The following is a 26,096-nucleotide window of genomic DNA, read 5'->3' as shown; positions in this document are numbered from 1 at the left end:
TTTCACTATAATTAGACAAAGGGAAGCATACTTCCCTGAACCTTTCAAAGTAAAATGTAAATGTAAACTCCTTATTTTGTTTATCAGTTTCTTTTTCTTTTTAATAAATCCTGATTTTAACATAATCTGACTTACTGCATGTCACCCAGGAAATTTCACACAGACTTCTCCAAAACAGTGGTAACCTATCATTCTCTAAGGAAATGAAATGAAAGTTATAGAATAGCAAAATTTTCCACTCCCATAAAATATGGACATAAATATCTTCCTCCATTATGATGTTGCATGGGCTAAAAATACAGGTGAAAAAAGGGGGGAAAGTTTAATAACCAAGAAGCTGAGAAAAAATGAGGTGCCTCCAAGGATTTCACTGTTTTGAACGTGGTGCCAATAGATGGAGACAGTTATCCACTGTTGACAGTTATTAGTTTCTGACACAAAATAAGAGGCTGTCTACTAGGCAACTGTCTAACACCAAACCTGCTGACAAAACAAGTATCTTTGCTGCAAATCCTGGCTGAAAGACCAAACTCACCTCCACAAAGCTCCAACTACTTTCTTGTGCACGTGATATAATCTCTCCAGGTAATGGTCAAGGTATATGGGTTAGCTTTCAGTACTAGCACTCTAACAATTCTGTTTCTTATTGAAGTTACCAGTACCAGCTAATCTATTAGCTCTTATATAGGGGATGTTGAGAACTAGGGGTGTGCAAAATGGGCCCTATTCAATTCAGATTCGACCTGAATCAGGGACAGTGTTTTGATTTGTTGATTCAGATCACTGTCCCCAATTCAATCCAGCCACACCTGAATCTGAAGATTCAATGCTGATTCAGAGAATCAGTGATTCAGACATAGACACAGCTTTAAATGTTTTTTCTACATACCTCGATGTACCAGCACGGCTTGTGAATGCCATGATGCTGGAGCACATGAAGTGTCCCATAGGAGAGTGGGGGGCCCGGCCCTCCACTTGCTCAGTGGTGAACCCAGAGTCAGATCATGTTAAAATCAGGATTTATTAACTTGGTGGCGAAGTACTTCCGGTCCACTTGTGGGTCCACTGGGTAGCATGCAGGGCCCCCTCCCTCCCCGCTGGCTCAGCAATCAGCCACAGGGGGACCCTGGGTGCCCTGCCAGACCAAGGAGGCACCAGTCGCTGAGCCGGGGTGGGGGGGGGGCAGGGGGCAATGCACTCCCCAGCAGACCCAGAAGTGGACTGGAAGTGCTTCTGGTCCACTTCCGGGTCTTCTGCTGAGTGTGTTGGGGAGCCCCCTGCACTTCTGTGGGACACTCCATGTGCCCCAGCCTCGCAGTGTTCACAAGCCACCTGATACCTAGAGGTATGTAGAAAAAACATGCAAAGCTGTGTCTATGTCTGAATCTCTGAAACTCTCTGAATCAATTCAGAGGGTTCCAATTTGATTCAGAGAAATTAAAGGGTCCTCTGATTTGACTGGCAGGGGAATTAGCAGGGGTTATCGCAGGGCCCCTCACATGGCTTTACGAGCACTCGTGGTGCTCTGGCCAGGTGCTGGATGACTGGAAGAAAGCCGATGTGGTCCCCATCTTTAAAAAAAGGGAAGAGGGAGGACCCAGGCAACTATAGGTCCGTTAGTCTTACTTCAATCCTGGGGAAGTTCTTTGAGAAGATTATCAAGGAGCACATCTGCAATAGGCCAGCAGCAGGGATGATGCTCAAGGGCAACCAGCATGGTTTCATTAGGGGCAGGTCCAGTCAGACCAACCCAATTGCCTTCTATGATCAGGTCACAAAATCATTGGACGCAGGTGTTGCGGTGGATGTAGTCTTTCTGGACTTCAGGAAGGCCTTTGACATGGTCTCCCACCCCATTCTCATTAAAAAGCTAGGTGACTGTGGCATTGATGCCTACACAGTCAGATGGATTGCAAATTGGCTGAGGGGTCGTACTCAGAGAGTGGTGGTGGATGGGTCATATTTGACCTGGAGGGAAGTGGGCAGTGGAGTCCCCCAGGGCTCGGTCCTTGGGCCTGCATTGTTCGATTTCTTTATTAGCAACTTGGATGATGGGGTGAAAAGCACCCTGTTTAAATTCTCAGACAACACCAAGATTTGGGGTGAGGTGGGCATGCTAGAAGGGAAGGACAGACTATAGCAGGACCTGGACAGGTTACAGGGGTGGGCAAATAAAAATAGAATGGGATTCAATACTGACAAGTTCAGGGTGCTGCACTTGGGCAGTAGGAACCAGCAGCATACCTATACGTTGGGGAACTCCCTTCTCGAAAGAACAGTGGCAGAAAGAGATCATGGTCTGACAATGGGAGGACACGGTCAGTAGGGCTAACTGTACTTTGTCGTGCATCCACAGATGCATCACAAGCAGGGCAAAGGAGGTGATCCTTCCCCTCTATGCGACACTGGTCAGGCCACAGCTGGAGTACTGCATCCAGTTCTGGGCGCTGCACTTCAGGAGGAATGTGGACAGCATTGAGAGGGTCCAAAGGAGGGCCACTTACATGATCCAGGGACAGCAGGGCAGACCCTACAAGGAGGGGTACAGGACCTTAACCTGTTCAGCTTTCACAAGAGAAGACTGGGAGGGGACCTGGTGGCCATCTATAAACTTACTAGGGGGGACGAGTGGGGATTGGGAGAGACCTTGTTCCCCCAGGCACCTCCCGGAGTAACAAGGAATAATGGCCATAAGTTGTTAGAGAGTAGGTTTAGACTAGACATTAGAAGGCACTATTTCACAGTTAGGGCGACTAGGATCTGGAACCAACTTCCAAGGGAAGTAGTACTGGCTCCTACCTTGGGGCTCTTTAAGAGGAGGCTTGATGATTACCTAGCTGGGGTCATTTGAGCCCAGTTTTCTCTCCTGCCCAGGGCAGGGGGTTGGACTAGAAGATCTACAAGGTCCCTTCCAACCCTACTTCTATGAATCTATGGTTTAGATTCGGAGATTTGGCCACTGAATCGGGCTGAATATCTGCTGAATCAAAACAGGGACTGAAGCTTCACACAGCCCTATTGAAAACCTTTTGTTGAAATAATTTTTGATAGGCAATTGGACTTTTAAAAAATCTTTTTCCCCCCATGGAGTATTTTGATTTTCTGTCAAAAAACTAAACAGCTGAAAAACAAAGTATTTCTATATAGAAGTATTGGCCCTATGTATTCCCCATAATACTACCATAAACTGTCAAAGACTTGCTTTTTGTAACCTTCTGGGTAGGGTTTTTGTTGCTGTTTATTTCTCTTGACAGGATAAAATGTCTCATGCCTAATATGTCTTTTGCTTATGTCTGCCCATTTCTGCTTTTTTAGATCAGCTGCCACAGTGTCAAACATCTGGCCAGCAGGTGTAGTTATGCAAAATGCATGGCATATTCTGATTCTGCAGATGGCATCTATGGTTTTGTTTAGAATAAACCCTTTCAAGCCATTGCTGTTACAAACATAACATTCAAGATATTAACTGACTAAACTAATAACAATGTTACTTTTCTGCAGATGCCCCTATTAACTCACTGGAATATTAACATCAAAGCATAATGATGCTTTCTTCAAGGACAGCATTAATTATTTCATTGCTGATGCTGAATATTGAAGCAGGTAGGAATAAAGCCCAGGGGGTTAGGGATGGGATTTGAGGCATTATTGCATGTGAGGACAAGTAAGACAGGGTGAATATAAACTGAAATAGGGAAGAGAATTAAAAAGCAGAGGAGGCTGCATAAGAAAAGAGCAGAAACAGTGCACACGAATAAACTCTGGAATTTATTGCTCCCAGGCGTGCCATTTGAATGTGTACCCAGGAGCAAATAACTCCATAGCAACTGGCTCTGGAGTTTATTCGTGTGCAGCACATGGAGCCTGGTCAGAGCAGCCCCAGTTGGTAGGGGTCCTCAGGGGTCATCCTGCCAGCCTGGGACTGCTCTGACCAGGCTCCACGTTCAGTGAACAAGCTGGCTTGAGCATAAGGGTGCTTCAGTGTGGGGCTAGCCACCAGGCAGCTGGTCAGCATCAACACATGCACTGCTGTACATGAAAAAACTTCACAGCAGGGCAGTACGTATATTTACTTCTGCGGAGTTTATTTACTTTCATGCACCCTAATAGGGCTATACGTGTAAATGCTGAGATCTTAGTAAACTGCACAGTAAATATCTCATGTAGATGTACCCATAGACACTCAATATGGCAATGAGATGTTAAACAAATAATATTCAATCAAGATATTACATAAAAGCCTTGTTTAATCTGTGATCTTTGTGCAGTCCTCCCCATGACATCTGTGGGAGGCCTGCTGTGAATCAAGACTTGTATGTTGTGCTAAATGCATTGCAGACCATTCACAGTTTGGAATAAGTTTTGTTTGCTATAAACACATTACCATAAATCAAGTTTCTTGATTTAGACAAAATCCTTAAATCCTTACTTCCGGAGCATCTGATCACTGTTCTGGCCTCTATTTTGTGGCATATAGAATATTAAAATAAATTACTTCTGAATAATTTTACTTCTCTGAACAAAGTATACCAGACTCACATTTCTGGGTACCAGCTTTCTATGAGTTAAACTAGAATCCCTTTTCCTTAAGATTTTTGACGCAGTAAGGCAGTAGCAGCTGGACACAAGCTCTATTCTTTTCTAACTGCCATTGGCTAGTGTGACAGGGGGCCTACTTGGGGCTGGGTGTCATCCTCGGTCCACCCACCTGTCTCTGGGACAGTCTGCCCTGTCTTACCTGCCATAACTTGTTGTATAAATAATTGGTGTAAAAATGCAGGAGTCTGCTCATTTTGTGCCCCAATGCCTAGGGTGTTATACAGCTCTGACTTCCTCTATACCATGTCCCATGCCTTGCAGATGGCACCCACTATGTGGTTTCAGCCCCACACTGGTCTCCAAAGTCTGGTGTTTGGACCCCAACTAGATCCTGCCTAATAAGGGACTTAATCCCCACCATCATACAAGACTATCAGTTTCCTAGACCTCTTTCCCTCTTGTGTGTGGCTCCCTCTGGGACCTTTGGCCACACAGGCCCTGATCTGCCTCCAGGCCAGTCAGAATCCCGGGCCCTCTGGCTCCAGGTGTCCCTCACAATGGGCACTCTAGCCCTTTTTTAGCATCCTGGTGTGGCCCCAGCATTGTCCAGTCAACAGTTTTGTTTAGGCTCTCATGGTGCTCGCTCATCCCTCTCACACGGGTCCACCTTCTCAGGCCCCTGCCTGTCCCTACTACTGGGTAATCCATCAGGTTGTGGGGGCTGGGGCTATAAGGTGCCCCATACTTGCCTTTCATTAGGGAGGCAACTTGTGTGGCATTTTCTGGAGACCTCCCCACAGCACCATCCTTCCCTAGCAGGTTGTAGTTTTCGGTCGTGCCCCAGGACCAGGAGCCTCCGGCCATCCCCACAGCTCTTACCCTTACCTCCAAGATGTTGTAAGCAGCAGCTCCAGCCAGGTGTTCTCCTCACAGCTGCAGCCAGCAAACTCCTTGGTCACCTTCTCAGGCCTACTAGTATTGCCAGCAGCTGAGCCCTCTTCCCCAATTAGGCAGTCCCCTACCAGCCATTTGACTCCTGATTAGGGAGTACAGCCACCTTCAGGCTGTTTTGCTGCTAGCTCTCAGACCTTAAAGTGGCAGGCACCAAAGGTGCTCTGCCACAGCTAGCCTCCTTCCAGGACCTTTTCAGACACTTCTTGAATGTGTGGGAAACAAAGGCTTCCTTAAGAATACTAACTTATCCAACATTTTTAAGAATATGGCTACCTCAAGGATGGAAATAACATAATGCTTACCACCTTTTAAGAAAAGAACAACTAAGCTGAAGGAGAGGAAAATTTGCAAGTAGGAATCTTGTATGATGGCCTCTTCAAAAGAACAGAATTATAGGGTTTAGGTAATTTTCTTTCTTGAAAGGCACTATGCACACAAGATTCCCATTCTCATAGAATAAAAAGCTCACAACAAACTCATAAGAGTCACAAATTGGCAGCAAGAGCTGTGGTATGGTATTACACAGTAAAACGAGGCCCAATCAAGAAAGACATTCTGAATGGGAACCTTTAGTGCATCACAGCTTGTTTACTTCCCATTAAGCCAATAGGCTTTGAAACACTGCAGCTGAACCCCATATTCTTCAAATGTGTTTGTAAACTGAAAACAACATGGGTTGATACTATAGGCTTTTAGTAATGCAAAGTATGAATGTAAAGTTTAGACATAGGACTTAGTCACTGGACTCTACCAGTCAGAAAAGTCTATCTGGCTTTTATGACACACACAAAACCCATCAACTTTGTTTTTATTGTTTATTATCTGGAGTATACTAATCCCCAAAAAGGCTTTCACTTGGGCTTGCGGAGAAGAAAGTAAAAAGGCTTTTACCTGGGCTTGAGGAGAAAAGAGTCCTTGGTTTAACAGGTTATGATTAGAAGAATTATGTATTTCAATAATGATACAAGTCATGAGGTTTCACTGCTTAAAAAAAGGATAATTCACTGTACTACCTTTTCTGAGCTGAGAGGTAATTAGCCCTGTAAGCCTGAGGTCAGACAGAAGATAGTGCAGGGTGTACCTTAGGGCACCTGCTGATGTGCAGGACACACGTGGTGTAAATAGTGTATCAGAGCAGACTTGTCATCTCATGTATTCAGTGTCCCTGTGCTTCAAAATGGCGGTGGGAGCACTTTAATTAAAGCTTGTCAAATGAGCTTTAGTTAAAGCACCCCTGCTGCCATTTTGAAGGACAGGATGCTGAATACATGAGATGCTGCGGGCACTTTAATTAGAGTACTTAGCAAGAGCTGCTCTAATTAAAGCACCTGTGACAGGGGGTTGTCTCAAGACCGAGTCTCATCTTTCGCTTGCCCACCTGTCTAGGGGTAGTCTGCCTAGTCTTGCCTGCCATGATTTGATTAATAAATGATTGGTATAAAATATGGGAGGCTGCCCATTTAATACCCAGATGCCAAGGGCGTTATATATGGCTCCATACCACCCCCTACACCATGTCCTATGCCTCACAGATGGCATTAACTATGTGGCTTCAGACCCACACTGGGCCTCAAAGTCTGGTGTTTGGACCCCAGCTAGATCCCTCCTAATCAGGCAGACTCAATCCCCACCATCATGCAGGGCTGTCAGTTTCTTAGACCTCTTTCTCTCTCAGGCATGGCTCCCCTCTGGGACCTTTGGCCACACAGGCCCTGGCCCACATTCAGGCCACTTGGAACCCCAGGAAGTTTCCCCCAAACCCCTCTACCCATCTCCTTGAAACTTGACATGCTTTGTGAACTCAGCAGGGACTACCATCCCTGCAGTTTTCAGCCAACTGAGGCTTAAAACACACATGTGACACGAGTTTTGCTTTCATAAATTTGGGATGCAGTTTCCCAGAAACTCCTGCACCTATCACCTTGAAACTTGGCACGCTTCATGCTCTCAGCAGCAGCTACCATCCCTGCAAGTTTCATCGGAATCAGCCAAAATACAACAAAGCTACAGATATTTAATTGATTCCCCATTATACCCTATGGCCAAATCTCTGAATCTTTTCCAAATCGATTCGGAAGCTCCGAATTGATTCAGAAAGCCTGATTCAGAAAGCCTAAATCTTCCAGGAATTCAATTCAGATTAATAGATCTGGCCTTCAAATCATTTCTGAATCCAAATCATGATCTGAAGCTTTGCACAGCCCTACTGGATATGCAAAATCTTCTAAGAGCAGTGCACATTAGAACTCACTTGTTCCCTATCTCTTCCACCACAGCTATAAATAACTGCAGTGTGATACTTTAAAATGAGGCAAAACACACTGAGTGCTTCAGTTGTTTCCAACTGCTTCTTTTAGGTTTAAAATTGTAACTAGGGTTTTGAGAAAGAGGCAACAGTGAGCAGGGAGTATGAATGGGCAGAGTACATTTCAAATCAGTTGGATACATGTGAGTAACTTTTTTCCTTATTTGTTTGTCCTTTTTACATTCCAGCTCACAGGAATTTTACCAGTGGAACCTCTTTCTTTGCTGAAAGTGGAATGAGGAAGGTCTTGCTAAACAAGGACTGTAACACTACCTTATGAAATTAGTGGGCTGGGTAGGTGTCAATGCTCCAAAATTCCCCCAGTAGAATACAATGGCTACTACTATAAGATCTTTCCCTTCACATTATATTTGGGAAAAATGTGCTGCTCTACCCAATATCTTGGGATTGAATGTGGTCATTATCCTCACATAAAATAGTTTTTGATGGAACAGCTATGTATGGTACATAGGTGCTCCTCTTTAAGAAAAACCATATAAGACAAGACCTACTTCTATGATGAGATAACTGGCTCTGTGGATGTGGGGAGACTGCTGGATGTGCTGTACCTTGATTTTAGCAAGGCTTTTGATACGGTCTCCTACATTTTCATAGGCAAACTTAAGGAAGTATGGGCTGGATGACTGTAAGGTGGATAGAAAACTGGCAGGAGCATCAGACTCAGAGAGTAGTAATCAATGGCTCAATGTCAAGGTGGCTGCCAGTATCAAGTGGAGTGCCCCAGGGGTTGATTTTGTTCAATATCTTCATCGATGACCTGGAAGATGGCATAGAGTGCACCCTCAGCAAGTTTGCAAATGACACCAAGCTGGGGGGAGTAGTAGATATGCTGGAGGGTAGGACTAGGATTCAGAGTGTTCTAGACAAATTGGAGGATTGGGCCAAAAGGAATTTCATGAGTTTCAACAAGGACAAGTGCACAGTCCTTCACTTAGGATGGAATAATCCCATGCACCAGTACAGGCTGGGGGCTGACTGGCTGGGCAGCAGCTCTGCAGAAAAGGACCTAGGGATTACAGTGGACAATATGCTGAATGTGAGCCAGCTGTGTAACCTTGCTACCAAGAAAGCTAACGGCATTCTAGGCTGCCTTAGTAAATGAGGTGTGTTGCCAGTAGGTCAAGGGAAATGATTACTGCCCTCTGTTCAGCACCGGTGAGGTCACATCTGTAGTACCATGTCCAGTTTTGGGGCCCCCCACTACACAAAGGATGTGGACAAATTGGAGAGAGTCCAATGGTGGGCAACAAAAATGGTGAGGAGGCTGGGGCACTTGACTTATGGGGTAAGGCAGAGGAAACTGTACTTATTTAGTCTACAGAAGAAAAGATTGGGGGGGAGGGGGATTTAATAGCAGCCTTCAACTACCTGAAGGGAGGTTCAAAAGAGGATGGAGCTAGACTCTTCTCAGTAGCGGCAGATGACAGAACAAGGAGCAATGGTCTCAGGTTGCAGCAAGGGAAGTTTAGTTTAGATAGTAGGAAGAATTTTTGAACTAGGAGGATAGAAAAACACTGGAACAAGTTGCCCAGAGAGGTGGTGGAATCTCCAACCTTGGAGATTTTCAATACCAAGCTAGACAAAGCTTTGGCTGGGATGATCTAGTTGGAGATGGTCCTGCTTTAAGCAGGGGGTTGGACTAGATGACCTCCTGAGGTCCCTTTCAAGCTTTATTTTCTATGACTCTATGAAACTCCCATCTATCTGATGCCCAGGAAAGCCAATGCACATCAAACATAGGGAATGATGAGCCAGGGAAGATGATTTCCAGTGGTTCTGATGTATTAATATTAAGGAAAAAATGTGTTCTGCTGCCAAGGTGAAGGCTCCAATGTATTGATGCTCCAAAGCTGATATGTCTGGCAATGCACTTAGACATTTCAAAACCATATTGTTTATATCCTTTTACCTCCACAAGGCTGATTCATGTTATTTAAGACATCAGTGCACCTTACTTCTATGGTCCTAATTCAAGGACCATATCCAGCTTGGGAAGAGATTGGATCTGGCCCACAAAGGTCTGATGTGGCATATGGCAGCATGAATGGAAGTAGGCAGCACAAGAATGAAGCCCCCCAGTCCCTTTCCTCCCCCTTCTCCCCCAAGGGGCATACTGTTGCTTTGGGGGGAGGTTTCCGCACAATTAGCAATTAATGTAGCCCCTTACCGCACCTGCTCACTGCCAAATTTACCATTGCTGAATTAGCAATGACAACCAGTGGCACTTGGCAATGTGTATGAGTGGCAGAGGCAGCTGCAGGAATGTGGGGTATGAGGGGGTCTTTACACATGGCAGCTGTTGCATTAACCCCCTACCTGCTAGTGACATCAGCACTGCAGCACACAGCAGTGGTATCTCCTATTGGTTGGGGAGGATGATATGAGGCTGGTGGCATGCCAGAGGACTAGTTGTTGCGGGATGGAGATTGGTGGCTTGCAGCAGCCTGCCATTGGAAAAAGGTTACTAAGCCCTGCCCTAATCAGTTTGTATAGAACCCTTGCTTTGAAACAATCATGCACCTTGGCAGTATAAATACTACTTGTGTAGTAGTATGAGCCAGGTGGTCATTGCTACTGGGCAGTAGTGTTGGTGGCACAGTTCATGCCTACTGATGCTATGGTGATGGAGTATCTCATGTACATGTGCCTACTGAGTTGGTGACTGTGCCTTAATAACGTAGGACAAGTTTAGAATTGCATCTTCAGAAATCTGATGGGGGAGGTTTTTTAAAATTGACTGTGGGAGAAAGGGCCAAGAAAACACCCTCAATATCTATGTATGAGATAAAAATAGAGACAATCTTCACACCAATTCATGCCATAAAAAAAAAGAGAAACATTAAAGATTAGTGAAATGAATCTATTTCAGTAATCATTTGGGTATAGCAATTATTCTCTGTCCTAAAAGACTGAGTGAAGGGCGGGTGATGAAGCCACTGATATAAGTCATCACAGGTAGAGTACTCAGAAGAACCAACTTCTCCAAAATGTTGTAAGTAGACAAACAGCAGCTGCTTCAAACCCCAGACTTGAACTGGGGGAGGGCAAAAACCAGCAACCAAAGAAACCCTAGATAAAAGGTATGGTACCAGTTGAGACCTGATTAATCAGAACAACGGAAGAGGGAGAGACCCAGAAAGAATTCAGTGAGCTGCCTAAGGTAAGACAGTGTCCTAGAAAAAGAGGGAGCAGCAATGGAAAAAAAAAAACCTGGGGTATTACTCCTCTGGGGAGTTCTTTGCAGAATGCAATTAGGAAGGAATGACTGAGAAGGTTCTGAAGAGAAACGAATCCTCAGGTGAACAGAGCACAGAAAAGGGGCTCATGCCCAATTATCCATATTGCATAGTTCAAAAAAACTAGGAGAAAGTGGAATTCCAGTGCATCTAACTCTAGAGTGTTGATAACCTGCAGTAGGGATCCTGTGCCAAGGGCAACCATTAAAGAGCACTATTTCCAAAGGACCTTACCAAACATAAATAAGAAAAACAACTTTACTTGAGAAGGTATGTGACTTATTTATCATCTTATTGTTAGTTTGAGATATATAAAGTGTATTAGAAAATATTATGTGTTTCTTAAAAGAAATATATACACCATTCCCAGTGTAGTCAAAATAGTGAGATACAAAACCTTCTTAACATTTAAAAAAAATTTTATACCGTGTATAATGGTGCTTTCCACCAATGAAGTAATTGACAATGGTGAGAAAAAATCATTCTTCATATACATGGTTTTGGATATTAGCCCCAGATGAAATGTTTAGAGGTCATTTCAAAGTTTTTTATATCAGTACAGTGCTAATTAAAGTACAGTAGCATAGTAAGGATGCATCCAGGGTAGGCTTTCCCAGGCAGCATCCTCAACATGCCTCAAAATCTTGATCTGGGTAGAGCATGTTTAAGAGTAAGAGAGCAGTTCCTTGTTCTAAGACAAAGACCACTACAAATTCCCTCTCTCAAGTATCACTACATTCTGTCCATAACAATGAATTTACAAATCTCATGACTTTCCATTCCTCCAAATATTTTTTTGAGCCTTGTGACAGGGGCCATCTTGAGGCCAGTCACAGTATTGGCTCACCCACCTGTCTAGGGCAGTCTGCCGAACTGATTCACTTACTACACCTTTGTTGTAATTAAACAGCTGTTCTTAGGTGGGAGGCTGCCCATTTAATGCCCTGATACCAAGGGAGTAATTCACAGCTCCATACCATCCCTACACCATGTCCCATGCCTCACAGATGGTATCCAATTCTACTGTTACTCCCTCAGCCCCTTAGCTGGGCTCTGGCCCAAACTTGGCCTCAGGTGTCCATAGACGTGCCTTGGCCACATGCCCCCCAACTGGGGCCTCAACTCTTCCCCCTTACTGGGGTCTCAACGCTGCCCCTTCACTGGGGCCTCAACTCTGGCCAGCCTGTGCACAATCCTTCAGGCCCCCACAGACCCTACTCTATGCGGCCTCCAGCTCTCACTCTTCCCCCTCACTGGAGCCACTGGGCCTTATGTCCCTTGGGCCTCAGGTGTCAATCGGTATGCCTGGATCCCCAACTCGGCCTATGGCCCAATTAAGCCTCAGGTGTCTGTTGACATGCCTGGACCCTGCCTCAGGCCCCACTCAATGGGCCTGGCCCCTGTGCTTTTCTGCTGGGGTGTGCTCTCCTAGCCTTTCCCCTCCACAGGGTCAACTACAAGGCAGTGGGGCTGAGACTTTCCAGCGCCCCATACTCACCTTTTACTAGGGAGGCACTGGTGTGGCTTTTCCTGAGGACTACCTGTAACAGGGAACCTTAGCCGTCATCAGAAGACAGGTTGGCCCCCTTAAGGTCAGAACTTTCTGGGCACAGAGTGCTGGTAAGGAGGGGGTCAAATGCTGAGCCTGGCCGGCATGTCAGCTGACCGGAAGGGGCAGGCCAGGACTATAAAAACCCTGGGCAGAGCAGCAGTAGGGCCCAGCAGCTGAAGAGGAAGGAGTACATCCCAGAGCTCCATGGAGAGGCTTGGTCCCAAGGCTGGAGGAGGGGAAACTACAGAAGCCACCAGAGAGACGGCAGCAACCCCAGAAGAAAGACTGTAGCTGACAGTGGGGAGCTGAAGCACAAATCCTGCGTAAATGTAAGTTGGCATGCTGCCTTCTTTAATCACTTTTTTTTGTGGCAGTTATTGCCCATGGAAAGGACTGTTCATATTTATTTTTGTTATTGAATAACACTGGTAGTTTGGGTGAGGCTATTTGGAGAAGAAGAAGGCCTCATTGGGACCCCACAACAGCATGGGGACCTGGCGCCAGTGTGGGTGCAGGATTTGGGGTGCATTGACCACGGCACCAGAGAAAGCACAGCGTTAGGGGTACATAGGCCCTGGTGCTAGTGTGGGCATGGGATTTTGGGGTGCACTGACCCTGCTACCAGAGGGTGCAATAAAAGCCTGGGGTGGTCTGGTGCACCTGAGGTGCAAATTTTATTCATTTATTTTTTGGACTGAGATGTTGTGAGTTCAAGGCCATTCCCCAACCTTGAACTCAAGACAATGAAAGGCTAGCACCTCAGAGTCAATCCCTGTTTAGTGGGTTTAGACAGGGAGGCCTAGCTAGAAAGAGACCAGGATCAAGGCCTGTGGAGGCAAAAGACCCCAACATACAAAATACAATAGGCAGTCTCCCACTTACAAGAATATCAGCATCATAATTTCCATCAAGACATGGCAGGAGAGAAGAGAGCGGGACATAAGAACCTTAAAGGGGACTCCAAGGGTGCCCCGCATAAGGGGCAGATTACCAGGGAAGATGGTGCTGGGGAGGGCAACCTGTTACACTGCCCCACCACATCATCCTCCCCAGCACAGTGTAATTTTAGGTCATTCCCCGGAACCAATACAAGCCTACCTGTCCTGGTTTTACTCCTCCTTCACTGGGCTTCTGGATGTTCCTCCTGGACTGCTCGCTCTGGGGCAACTTGTTGCAGTCTCGTTCTCATACCTTTCCTCTCAGCCACAGGCCCCATCTCTCTCTCAGGTCCCCTTGCATGATACCTCCCATCAGGAGGCTGGACTTCAGCTTCCTTCATTCTAGCCTGATTGCTAGCTGACCTCCTATCCTGTCTCAGCAGTGATGTCCCCTCCATCGAGGGACCTTCAGCCTCTTCTAGGCTCTGGCCCCTCCTGTAGGCCAGCTGGGGGGCCAGTAGCTCTCTGCAGCCCTGGTCTGCCCCCTGCAGTGGGTTTCCATGCCCTTCGGCCTATTGGCTGTGGCCCCCTTGCATTGACTAGTTGAGGGTATGAGGATCCGTATAGCAGCAGCTGACCTCCCTACTCAGCAGGGACCCCTTTTGGGCCCCATCATAAAGCCATCAACTCCCACTGGGTGTGCCCAGAGCCCCAGAGATCTTCTATCCAGCAGTCCTTTATTCCACTGGGCTCATATGAACACCTGGCCTCAGTCCCAGCCAATTCTAATTAGGGGTTTGCCTAGCCCCTCAGTAGGCCCACACTCTCTAAACCCCTTCCAAAGGCTGGCCTAGCTCTCCTTAGGCCTGTAGTCATTTCCTCAGGGCTTGAGACCCCACTGGGCCCTTAGGAGCCTCCTCCTTCCTCATAGTTCTTACCCTGACCTCCAGATGTTCTGGGAGCAGCAGTATCCTGGCTAGATGTTCACCCTTTGGCTCCCCACTTGCACCTGTTTGCTCTACTCCTCGGGGCCTGCTCTTATTCTCAGGCTGCTCCACCCTGCTCCAAGCAGGGTGCCTCCTGGCTGTCATGTGACCACCTGATTGGTTCTGCAGTCAGCTGTGGGCTACCTCACAGCCTGCTCAGGCCCTTAAAGTGGCAAGCACCCAAAGGTGCACTGCCACAAGCCCCTTCATGAGGTTTCTATCACTCACCAGATCAAATTAAACTGATTTCTCTTAACCACTGAGGTTGTGCATCAGTCTATTTTGACTGTGGGTAACATTTTCAAAGGTGCTTAAGTATTTTAGAAGCTGATTTAGGGACTCAAGGGCCTAAGTGTCATTGGAAGTCAATAGGGACTTAGGTTCCTAAAAATCCTAAATCAATTTTGAAAATGGGGTTTAGCTTAAGAACTTAAGATATCACTTAAGAACATGTGAAGTTTTCTCTATTTCATTTCCTTCAACAATCCTCTCTCTCATACACCGTACTCAATTGATTCCCTAGTGCTCCCAACCTCCTTAAAGTCATCCTATTCTAAATGGTGTTTCTTTAAATACTGCTCCATCTTCCCCTAAATTTGTATCAGTCTCCACCTTTTATTCATAAAGCAAATGAATTCATTTTTTAAAATGTTTGCTAAAAATAACTGAACCAAAAATGATCAAACTTTAAGAGTTTTGCTCTCAAACTGAGGCTAAGCATGGAATATTTTACTATCAACAAATTAATTTCAGAAGTTTATAATATAATCAAAACACTTTTTTTATCTACTGGTAGATATTGCTCTCATTTACACTTGTGTACATTTTGAATAGCTATTCATTTCAGTCACTTCTACATTCAGTATGAAACCAGAATTTGGGCCATCATCTTCAACCCAACATAAAGAAATAATATTATGAAAGAAGTAATCTGATTCACTGATTCCAATTATCTCTAGTCTCCTAAAAAAGCTTCTACTCAGAAAAATTATTATTAATGGGAAAATAATATATATTGAAAATTCTGGGTCAGCCCTTCTTTGTTATACTGGTATAAAGAGTGCAAGTGAGTAACTGAGTCAAAGCTGTCTGTGTTATTAAGGAAATACTTCAGAATTGGAAAAAAAATGTATTATGAACTTTAGGAGACTGACTCCTAAATCTGTCAATGATATATGAAACACAGAAATGTCATTACACAACAGGGAGCCAGCATCTTTGAGTGACAGAGATTTGTTTTAATTTTCAACAGCTGGACATCTGCTTCACTTCCAAACCCATTTCCACAAAAGTACAGATTGGATAAGTGAGGAAATTTGTTTTAAAAGTTGGTATTTTAAAAGTTTAACATTAGGTTTGTTGCCTGTTATTTTATGCTCTAAGCTTATTCAATCTTCTCTGAGAAGGCAGGTTTGAAGAAGTGCCAAGACGCAACAGTTTCTTAAAACTTTTTTCCCCCCTCAAAGTTCTAGCTATGAAACAAACAATACAAACATAATCCACCACCATCCTTCAAATTCTAAAAGAACTGTCATTATAAATTAGGGAAGCTTTAAAAAAAACCCAAACAAACCCTGAAATAAAAGATTTTTCTTTATGAAGACTCAAGTTAAGGTTTGGTATCTCACCACACTTAAATGTATGTATACTTATTTTGAATGTATAATGGGCTGGACTGATCAACAGACTAACAAATACAGGAGTCTTTCATGTTTCCCTGCAGGACACACAAAGCTCTCAAATTTTCAGTGATCCATTGAAAATAATCCCGGATGGTTTATGCTAAATTAAAATTACAATATTAACAGGTTATGAGTTTTACAACTACTCTAGCAGCTGTTCAAAAGAACTAGGTTTTGCATAGGAAAGCTTGTACTGTTGCTATGTATGCTCATCTGTGTGGCTGACTCATTTAAAATAAGAGATGTAATGCACAACTTTTGTTTTTAACCGTGTTAATTTTGGTATGACATTTTTGCATTAAATATATGTAAATTACTTTATTTTTGGACTATACATTGCTTCATCAGGCAAGATCTAAGCACCACCTCACTATTAGGTATCTACCCAAATAAAGGCAGTATATGGGCAATTACATGGGCCAATCATGGTACTAGCCACCATTTTTGCGGTCTCTTCACAGTGCCCCCCTCTTCCCCCCCCCCCCAGACCAGGGGCCCTAGCAGCCTTGCCCCTCACTGTTGATTTGCCGAGAGGGCTGCCTTTCATGTGGCCCCACCCCTCACTGATGACCGGCAGAGAGGGGTAGGGCCATATGAAAGGCAGCCCCCTCAGCCAACCAGTGGCAGAGGGAACAGCCACCATTCTGGCTGCTTCCCTTCATGCCAGCAGGTCACCCTCCCCCCTCCTTTCCCCCCCCCCCCAGCTGGCTGCAAGGCTGGAACACAGAGGCCACTGGCTCTCACTGGGGAGCCAGCATTTTATTTTGGTAAGTTGTTGTGTTTTTTTTTCCCCCTCCAATGATTCCATGCATAATTATGGAAAACACCATTTTGTGGTTCCCACAAAAAAAAAAAAAAAAAAAAAAAAAAATCAGAAAATTGCAATTTGAGTAGATCCCTAGCTATTATATATACACTGATTCTAGATGTTTCAGGTTAGTTAATTAACTCAAGCTTGAAAAATGTGGTTACTTTCAGGAAGCTGCAAAACAATTTTGTTCTCAGAAACAGCTGCTTTCAAAGAGTTTGGTAGGTCTTAACTCTGCCATCTTTCAAGTTGAACAGTATCTTGTACATCAAAATGACTCATCTGGAACATGTGTTGCCTTAAGCATTTGTCTGTTTTTAGATCCCGTACAGTAAATGTCATTAAAAACAGAAATTTACAGTATTCAATATTAATGCAAAATGTAGATTTTTAAAGTCATTTTGAAATACTAAATACATATTATGAGTTAGCTCATTCTTGCATTCATTTTCAATATAAACTTCATACTTAGGTTCTGAATAAAAAAAATAGTAATATTCATGTGGACATTTCTTACATACAGTTTTCAGTATTTGTCATCTCCATGAGCACTATTTTATTTAATGCTCTCTAAAGTTATAACACATGCAAAATCCATTCACTAGTTTTATTAGTTATATGAAAAATCCCTCCTTCAAAAGGAAATAGAAACAAAATACATCATTAGGACAGAGCTAAGATTAAGATTCAAAACCCAGTTAATAAAATGCTCTACGTAAAAACTCACTACAAGCTCTAAAAAATCATAAGGTGTTTAAACACTTCAAACAGCAATTTAATTTGGCACCTTCCTTGTCCTCAGTTTATAAATGAATAATCCAGTTATCTAGCCCACTTTACTTCATCTATACTTCCAATATGGCAATAGCATGTCACTTTTTTTTTTTTTTTTTGAGGCATAGTGAGATATTTCAGCACCCAGGACAGGAGGAGAGGGGACTATGCTCCCCTCTTAGGGGCAAAGGGAGGGAGACAGGGCAAGGGGAGGGGGAGCAGAATCACAACTGGTCTTGCTCTCTGCACTCAGGTGGCAGGTGCTACAGCTCCTGCTGGAGCAGCATGAAATTAGGCTGGTGCATCATCCTGGATGGTGCAGACTCCACAGGGTTCACTCCTGATGCCCTGTTCATTCCCTCTCCTCATTCACCCCCAGATATGCTCCTAGGTGCAGGGCTGTGCCTCTGACAGCAAAGCCTCCTATGTGGTAGCATTGCCTCTCTCCTATGGGGTTGCACCTGCCTGGCTTCTATGACCAAGATGCTCTTGCTGTGGAAAAGACTCCTGGGTGGGAGGGAAGGGGGCCATAATGATGCCCCTTCCAAGTTGGCAACCAGGGTTAGTGTCCTGCTTGCCCCCTGAGTTACACTATTGCCATTTTCAATTATGCTGCATTACGTACCAACTCTGACCAGCCACATGCCAGGGTGCACAAGAAGCTCATTCTTGCATTTATTTTCAATATAATCCAGAGAATGTTATCAATCATAGTAGTCCAAAGACCATACCCTTCCTTATCCAGTCAACCCCATTCCACTTTAATTTTTCAGTTTGTATAACGAAGGCGAATTGTCTGCTCAAATTTCCTATAGGTGCCGTCAACCAATTGATCTCTTCTTACTTTCATTGTTCTACACATACAGTCAACACACTTCAGAATACGTTATGCACCTTACGCTCATCTTTATTTCTCAGCTCTTTTCTTCCAGAGAGAGAGATGCCTATGGACCCTTATTGAAAGCCTTCTTGGTATCATGCTGGACACAACTGCCAGGTTTGGTTTGTCCTCATTCCCTTTCACTTAGGTGGCTTCTCAAATCATATAATAATCTTTGGAACCAAGTTATGTCCTATGCCTCTCTTGTCCAGCTGGTCAGATAACTGCTTATGGTAAAGTCAACAGGAGGCAGGTATCAGCAAGCAGCTAGTCACAGACATATTCTGACATTCTATCATATGGCTTAAATCCCAAAGATATAAGAATCTTATCTCAATATGCCTGATGCACATTGGATGCATCTACACGAGACGTTTATTGCACAGTAGCCTAATAATGCTGCACAGTAGCATGCCAATCAAAAAACGTGATAATAAGCTACTGTGCAGTGTTATTAGGCTACTGCACAGTAAGCATTACAAAAAAATATGTGCACCGGTGTTATGGTAGTTACTGCACATTTAGTTAGTACTTCATTGAGCAAGTACTAAACTAAATGCGCAATAACTACTACGCATTAATGAGCATGTAGGTGTGTGCACTTTGTCTCTAATCATGATCACTCTATATCCAGAGTAGATTGGAAAAATTGGTGCAAACTTATATCGCCTCACAGCCAAAGAGCAGAATTCATGCACAAAGCAGAGCAAATATAACATTGGTGGACAAGAACCAAACCACTTGTGAAAGTGACTGCAATGAAATATCACAAGATTTGAGCCCCACACTTCAAGAAAAATGTGGACAGATTGGAAACAGTCAGAGAGCAGGGGACTGGACTAACATGACCTCCTGAAGTCCCTTTCCAGCTCTACTTTCCAATGATCCTTTTCCTATGACCCTAAGTTTCTAAACTAATATATTCTATTAGTATGGCATTTCCAATGCATGAGCAATGTATTCCCAACCTAACCTCTATATTAAAGGCAAAAAAAAGGCTTGGGATTTATGCACAAGTTTATTTGCAGTGGTGACACTATACAGTCTATAATACACTGACAAGGCAACTGTCAATCCTTCTGGATCATGGTGTATGCATAAGAGGTCACCAGAACCTGTGATGCATATGCCTAGGCATGAGTATGGAGAAGTGGAGGCTGTCCAGACCTCCCATTCCACCTTTAGATCATTGAGACAGAATCCAAAGGCCAGGTCAAGTCTGGATGTTTGGTGCCTCAGTGGCTGTAGTTATATACATGTCCAGGAAGTGGTTTGTTTTTTTTTTTTAATATTCAGTTCTAAAATAATTACCAGTATAAAGATGGAACTTGAACCGCTTCTATACTTTGCACTTCATGTAGTCATTCACATGTATGCAAAGTTAATTCAACCTGGATATAATTTATTTCACCAAACCAGAATGGTAGCATTTCACATAAATTTTACACTGGTATAAATGTCACAAAAAGCTGTGGAAGATTAAGTCCTTTTACTTTAAGAAATTATTATTTTCAATAAAAGCTCTTGGCAATATATTTGGATAATAAAAGAGGCTTTACCTTTGGAAGGAGCTGGATTGCCTGCAGAATTCTTTGTCTGTGTCCAGAGTTAAGTATTCCTATTTCCAACAGATCCTGATCCTCCATTACATTGCTTCCCTGAAAAAAAAAAAAAAAAAAAGATAGTATAAACCTTTTTACTGCATTTAAAATAGAATGTTCTGCTTAGCTGAACCATGGACAATTACTAGATTGGTGGCACCACTACAAATGGATAGACTGTAGATCCCATTAAAAATAGAATCCATATATGAAATTTTCCTCTTTCATTTGATGTGAAGAGGGACCTAGGTAGAAAATTGAACAGAAAGCATTTGTTTTCCAAGCCACCTTTTGCTCGCTTTTTTTCCCCCAAGATGGAATAAAAAAAAATAGCACACAATAGGATCAACACAACAGATTCAGTTAGAATTATTTAGCAATTTGCTAGTAAAAATGCCTTCCTTTGAAATTAATTCAACTCTACACCACAGCATATGTGGTGATCACCACATATGCTTATTAAGAATATACATTATAAAGTGAGAAAACATCATTATCAGGATCAGGGCTGGTATTATGGGTGTGCTGAACATGTAGTACACCAGTTACATCATCTCCCTACCTAATGCATTCTAGGGCAGGTCAAGAACCTCCAGAGTACAGGCAACAGAAAAAGCCTGGGTACTCAAGGAATCCGGCAGCTAAAAAGACAAATCCTCATGCTTCAAGACCCTGTTCTTGGAAATGGGCTGCTGAAGGAGAGCAGCTACATACATAAGTGTTTACTAAGGACCTTGAGTTCTTTAGAGGTGAACAACAGAGTATGCTTAGAGGAAAGGCAATAAAATGGACACATATTTACCAGGCTGATATTTGCTGGACACCAATTTGATCATTTAATGGTTGAGAACCCGAATGGATTGCAGTGGGTATGGGAAATCAAAGGAAGAAGACTGGAAGCTCAAGCACCGAGTTGTACCCAGAGAATCAAATTAAGATGTGTTGCATTGGGTTGCCAACTTGGCATTTTTCTTTTTCTTCTAGGCAGGCATTATTCTAGAAAGATCTTGGCTTCCATGGAAAAAACATTTAGCCACTATGGTTGTGAAGAAAACTGTCAAAATATGAAGTGCTTTTATGATCCCTTACCTTAATTTAAGCCCTAGTTATACTAATCAAGAATACAAGACTTGGTATTGTTTGCATTCTTCTAATGAATCACTATCCACGTAGAGACCTCAAAACATATTCCATCCCTCCATTATCTTACAATCTAAAACTCAGATTCAGTAAAGTACTAAAGCCCTACTGAAGTCAATAGGATTTGTTTACATGCTTAATGATGAAGCACATACTGAAGTGCTTTACTGAACCAGGGTCTAAGAAAAGCCAGCAATGGTTTAAGCCTACACAGTGAAAAATTCTCAACCCAACAGCTGTATGACATAACAAAATCTTCCTCCATTAAACACAACACAGTAATAACTGCCTCATCCTTTTTAGCTACTAAATCTTTACTTTTCCTGAATGTGCTAGACAATTTACAGAAATGTGCCATGGGACTCCCATATATCATTTTGAAGTATCTTGTTCCATAGCTTGTAAAATCCAGGAGTTGCCATTTTAAGGAAATCATGGAAACTTTAAACAAATATTATATTTAAAATTATATTGCACAGCATACTATTATGCTTTAATACTACACAGCTACATAACAAGTTCTGGAAAAAAAATCTTTAGTGTACAAAATCCTTTTTCCATTTCTTTCATGTACTCATCTGTCTTAAAACTGTTTCTATATCTTTGAGGCAAGGACTGGGAGAAATCTATATATTGAGCCAGACCTGCAGATGGTATAAACAGGTATTACAAATGGAGACATGCCAATTTGGGCCATATGAGGATTGATTCCTCATTTGAATTATACATATAAATGTGATTTAAATAAAATCTAGCTTCTGCCTTATCTTGTTTATGAACTATTTCTACCACCCCCCTTATCTAGCTGTTTGTCAGATTTTTTCCTTGATTTTTCTCATCGTGTATTTATATGCTGCCACAGCAGAACTCATCATTGAGTTACTGAGCATTGTTTACTAGTACAAGTAACCTTGGCATCCCACTTCAAATCTTGATACACTTAAAGCCCAATTCTGTAGATACTTATGCATGTGAGAAAACACATCTATCTGCAGGATCAAGTCCTTGCCACATAGCAGAGAATGTATAATTATATTTATTTCTTATTACTGCTTTTCCTTTGCATATTGGCTTGCTCAGAATTTTTCACATTAAATTTTAAGTAGATATTACATTTAAAAAGCTGTACATTAAAAATGTTAAGCTTGCAATATCATGCAATCAAAAGTTAAGAAATGCCAAAATTTATGCTGCCCAAGTGTGCCCAGTTATAGAAGTGTAGGACTTGATTTCTTAGTGTGCTTAGGCCAGTAGTTCTCAACCTTTTTACATTCAAGGCACTGCTCAATAGACTCAAGGCACCCCAGGAAAAAAAGCAGCTCTTAGTTTTAACTCTTTAAAAAACAAACAAACAAACCCCTACAGAAAACTAGAGCATTTTTGTTGCAAGAACTCAGAAACACCACAATGGGTCAGAACATTTTTAAAACTATGAATTTCTGTTTGAAATATCTGAGTTTATCTTGTGAATCATGTTTGCACAACTAACAATACTACCATTGTGCAGAATAACCTTGAAAGGATCTCAAAGCACTCCAGGGTGCCCCAGCACTGGTTGAGAATCACTAGCTTAGGCTTTGTAGCAATTTGTATGTTTGAAAAGAGCATTCACTGATGTGGTCTACAGGCAAGGTCCTACGAGGAGAGACTGAGGGACCTAGATCTCTTCAGCCTTTGCAACAGAAGGCTGAGAGGTGATCTTGTGGCTTTCTATAAATTCATCAGGGGAGGGCAGCAGGGAACTGGAGATACTCTATTTACTAGGGCACCCCCTGGAGTAACTAGGAACAATGGCCACAAATTGACAGAGAGCAGATTTAGGTTGGACATTAGAAAGAACTTCTTCACAGTAAGGGCTGCCAGAATCTGGAATGGGCTTACAAGGGAAGTGGTGCTCTCCTCTGCCTTGGGGGTCTTCAAGAGGAGACTGGACAAGCACCTAACTGGGGACATCTGACCCCAGCGCTCTTTCCTGCCCAGGGCAGGGTGTCAGACTCAATGATTTACTTAGGTTCCTTCTGACCCTAAAATCTATGAATCTATGTATGGAGCAGTTGGTGCTCATCTCCTTCTGCAGACCAGACCTTGCATTGGTTGGCTAGGAAGTGAGAAACGCAATAGATACCTGTATAAAAATTTAATTTATATACACTTCCCAAGTATCACATAGAAACTCTTTGGAAGATAATGGGATTGAAGTCAGTTTTCTAGAGTGATATTCAACTATTTTCCCTGTGAGGCTGTCTGTCTTCTTCCCTCAGTCCTCTGCCAATTTCCAGGTTCTGCAACAAGGCAAGGGTTTTACAGTAACAACTTTATTTACAACAAAAACATGATACATTCAGTTAAAGCCTGTATCATAACAAACATGCATAGAGAGGTTAATTTTAGGTTGCACTTTCCATCTTTGTTCTAGCTTTTCCTTAGTTCTGAACACTTGATTTTGCCATCTCAATACCCTATTAACATAGATTTTGGAGGAATATTATCAAGTTTCTAAAAAGACAAACACACTTTAAAATAGAAAAAAACCCCACCAAAAGCTTAATCCTGTGGAACCATAGTGATATCCCAATGTGGGTCAGCAGCACCAAAAAGCCCTTTATATTCATCACACAACGCTTTCCATGTAATGTTGTGGAGGAACTTGATAGTAGTAGAAAGCTGTTATCTTCTGTGAGGCCCCACTGACTAGAGGGGAATGGAGGTACAAACTTGGATTTCACAACTATTTGTAAATAGGACATTTGAGAAAAATTGACCCACCCACTGTGACCCACTCCCACTACTTCTATCCTTACCCTTTCATGACATTTGTTTGTATGCTGCTTATCCTCCCATCCCTCACTTGCGCCCCTTTTCACATTTTTGCTCCTAGCTCCACAATTTCCGGCCACTTTGATCCTGCCCTGGTCCCTCCCACACAAGTTCCTGTTCCTATCTCCCTTTCTTTGCATCATCACTCCATGCAATTCCTCACTCAGCTACATTTAGGTCAGGTGCAAGCCACCTCCTCTTCTGCATTGCCTCAGTGCTAATAAACTAAGCATTTAAAGGACAAGAGAGATGGTCTCTGTTTTGTTCTCCCCTGCTGAAACCAATGTCACAGTATCCCTTCCCTGCCACCCTCCCTCTACAACCAGGAGGAGCAATTTCAGAAAAAGTCTTGTTCTCAATGCAGATGACTGAGGTCATCTACAGAAATGGTGTACACATTTGGGTCAGCACATATAAACTGTGAAAAGATGCAGCATGATCAGAGCAGACAGAATTTGAAAACCAAACTCTAACACATCTCTGCTCAAATACAGGTTTGTTACTCCAAACTTGGGTCACTGTTTAGAGAAGGCAAAGACATACTTCTAGTACTAGCACCTCCTGCATCCTCTGTCCACTTGCAAAGACTGATAGATTTTTGAGGCCAACAAAGGATCATTATATCATCTAAATATCTGTAGATCACAGGCCATTACATTTCATGCAGATATCCCTATACTGAGCCTGCTAGCTTGTGTTTTGCTAAAGCTTATCCTCTAGAAAAGCATCCAATTTTGATTTTATGACAAAATGAGATATATGCAACTGAAAACAGGAACTTTTAATGGTAAATGTTAGGAAATCTTAACTATGGGATCATTATCTATACTACCTATAATGAAAATATGAAAAATGTTACAAAACCATAGGTTTCTTAACCCTGTTCTATAGTCTATAGCAAATTATTTCAGCTTTGAAATGAAGCAGAAATAATCTATTAAAACAGTTTCCAGTAGATCAGACTTATAGCTCATTTACTTTTATTTATATTGGTGGGACTCCATTCACAATTCTTCTTCCTGATCAATTTATATGGAAATATAATGATTTTTGCAGATAAAGCTCTAATTTAGCATGTGGTAAACTTTTTGAATTATAAATTCTATTTGTGGTTTGAAACGTTTTGTTCAGTTAATTTAACAGGTAGGATTAACACTAGGAAATAAACCAACCAAAATTAAAAACAATAAAACTCACTTTATAGTAAATGTTAAAAACATCGTGGTTTTAAATGGTAATGCTCTGAGACTTAACCTGCGTCAAACTATCAATATGGCAATTTCCTGTTTTACAGCTAATATTTCTTAAATTACATTTAATTCATAGATTCACAGATGTTAGGGTCGGAAGGGACCTCAATAGATCATCAAGTCCGACCCCCTGCATAAGCAGGAAAGAGTGCTGGGTCTAGATGACCCCAGCTAGATACTCGTCTAACCTCCTCTTGAAGACCCCCAGGGTAGGGGAGAGCACCACCTCCCTTGGGAGCCCGTTCCAGACCTTGGCCACTCGAACTGTGAAGAAGTTCTTCCTAATGTCCAGTCTAAATCTGCTCTCTGCTAGCTTGTGGCCATTGTTTCTTGTAACCCCCGGGGGCGCCTTGGTGAATAAATCCTCACCAGTTCATTTTAAATTCATTTTAAAGTAACACATTTTTAAAGTTAACTTTTCTGTATAAATAATTATAATTGTTTTACTATCTTCATTTCTGCTGATGTTTTTTCCCAAAAAATATTAATCAGCTTTAAAATAAATTCTTGCTTTGGAACAATGCTGCTAGCATGTCAATAAAGGGAACACGTATTTTTACTGAAATTGTGTGTTTAGGTATACATGTGAAACCCTATTGCCTTCAGTGGGTTTATACATGAATTACATAACAAAATTGGAAGACAAAGGGATGACTTTATATATTCATTTGTT

At 42.7% G+C, this 26,096-nt stretch overlaps 1 protein-coding gene across 14 annotated transcripts in view; it reads right to left on the bottom strand.

Moving 5' to 3' along the window:
* Positions 1 to 26,096, bottom strand: part of ANKS1B (ankyrin repeat and sterile alpha motif domain containing 1B) — an 870,204-nt gene that overhangs the window by 262,736 nt on the left and 581,372 nt on the right. For all 14 annotated transcript variants that reach the window (XM_059726322.1, XM_059726321.1, XM_019480905.2 and 11 more), the window contains one exon: positions 20,175 to 20,273. In XM_059726322.1, coding sequence (XP_059582305.1) covers positions 20,175 to 20,273 — 99 coding nt within the window. The remainder of the gene's footprint in view (positions 1 to 20,174; positions 20,274 to 26,096) is intronic.

The sequence above is a fragment of the Alligator mississippiensis genome, chromosome 4 (assembly GCF_030867095.1).
Source record: "Alligator mississippiensis isolate rAllMis1 chromosome 4, rAllMis1, whole genome shotgun sequence".
Classification (NCBI taxonomy): domain Eukaryota; kingdom Metazoa; phylum Chordata; order Crocodylia; family Alligatoridae; genus Alligator; species Alligator mississippiensis.
This window is presented reverse-complemented; position numbering and strand designations above follow the sequence as displayed.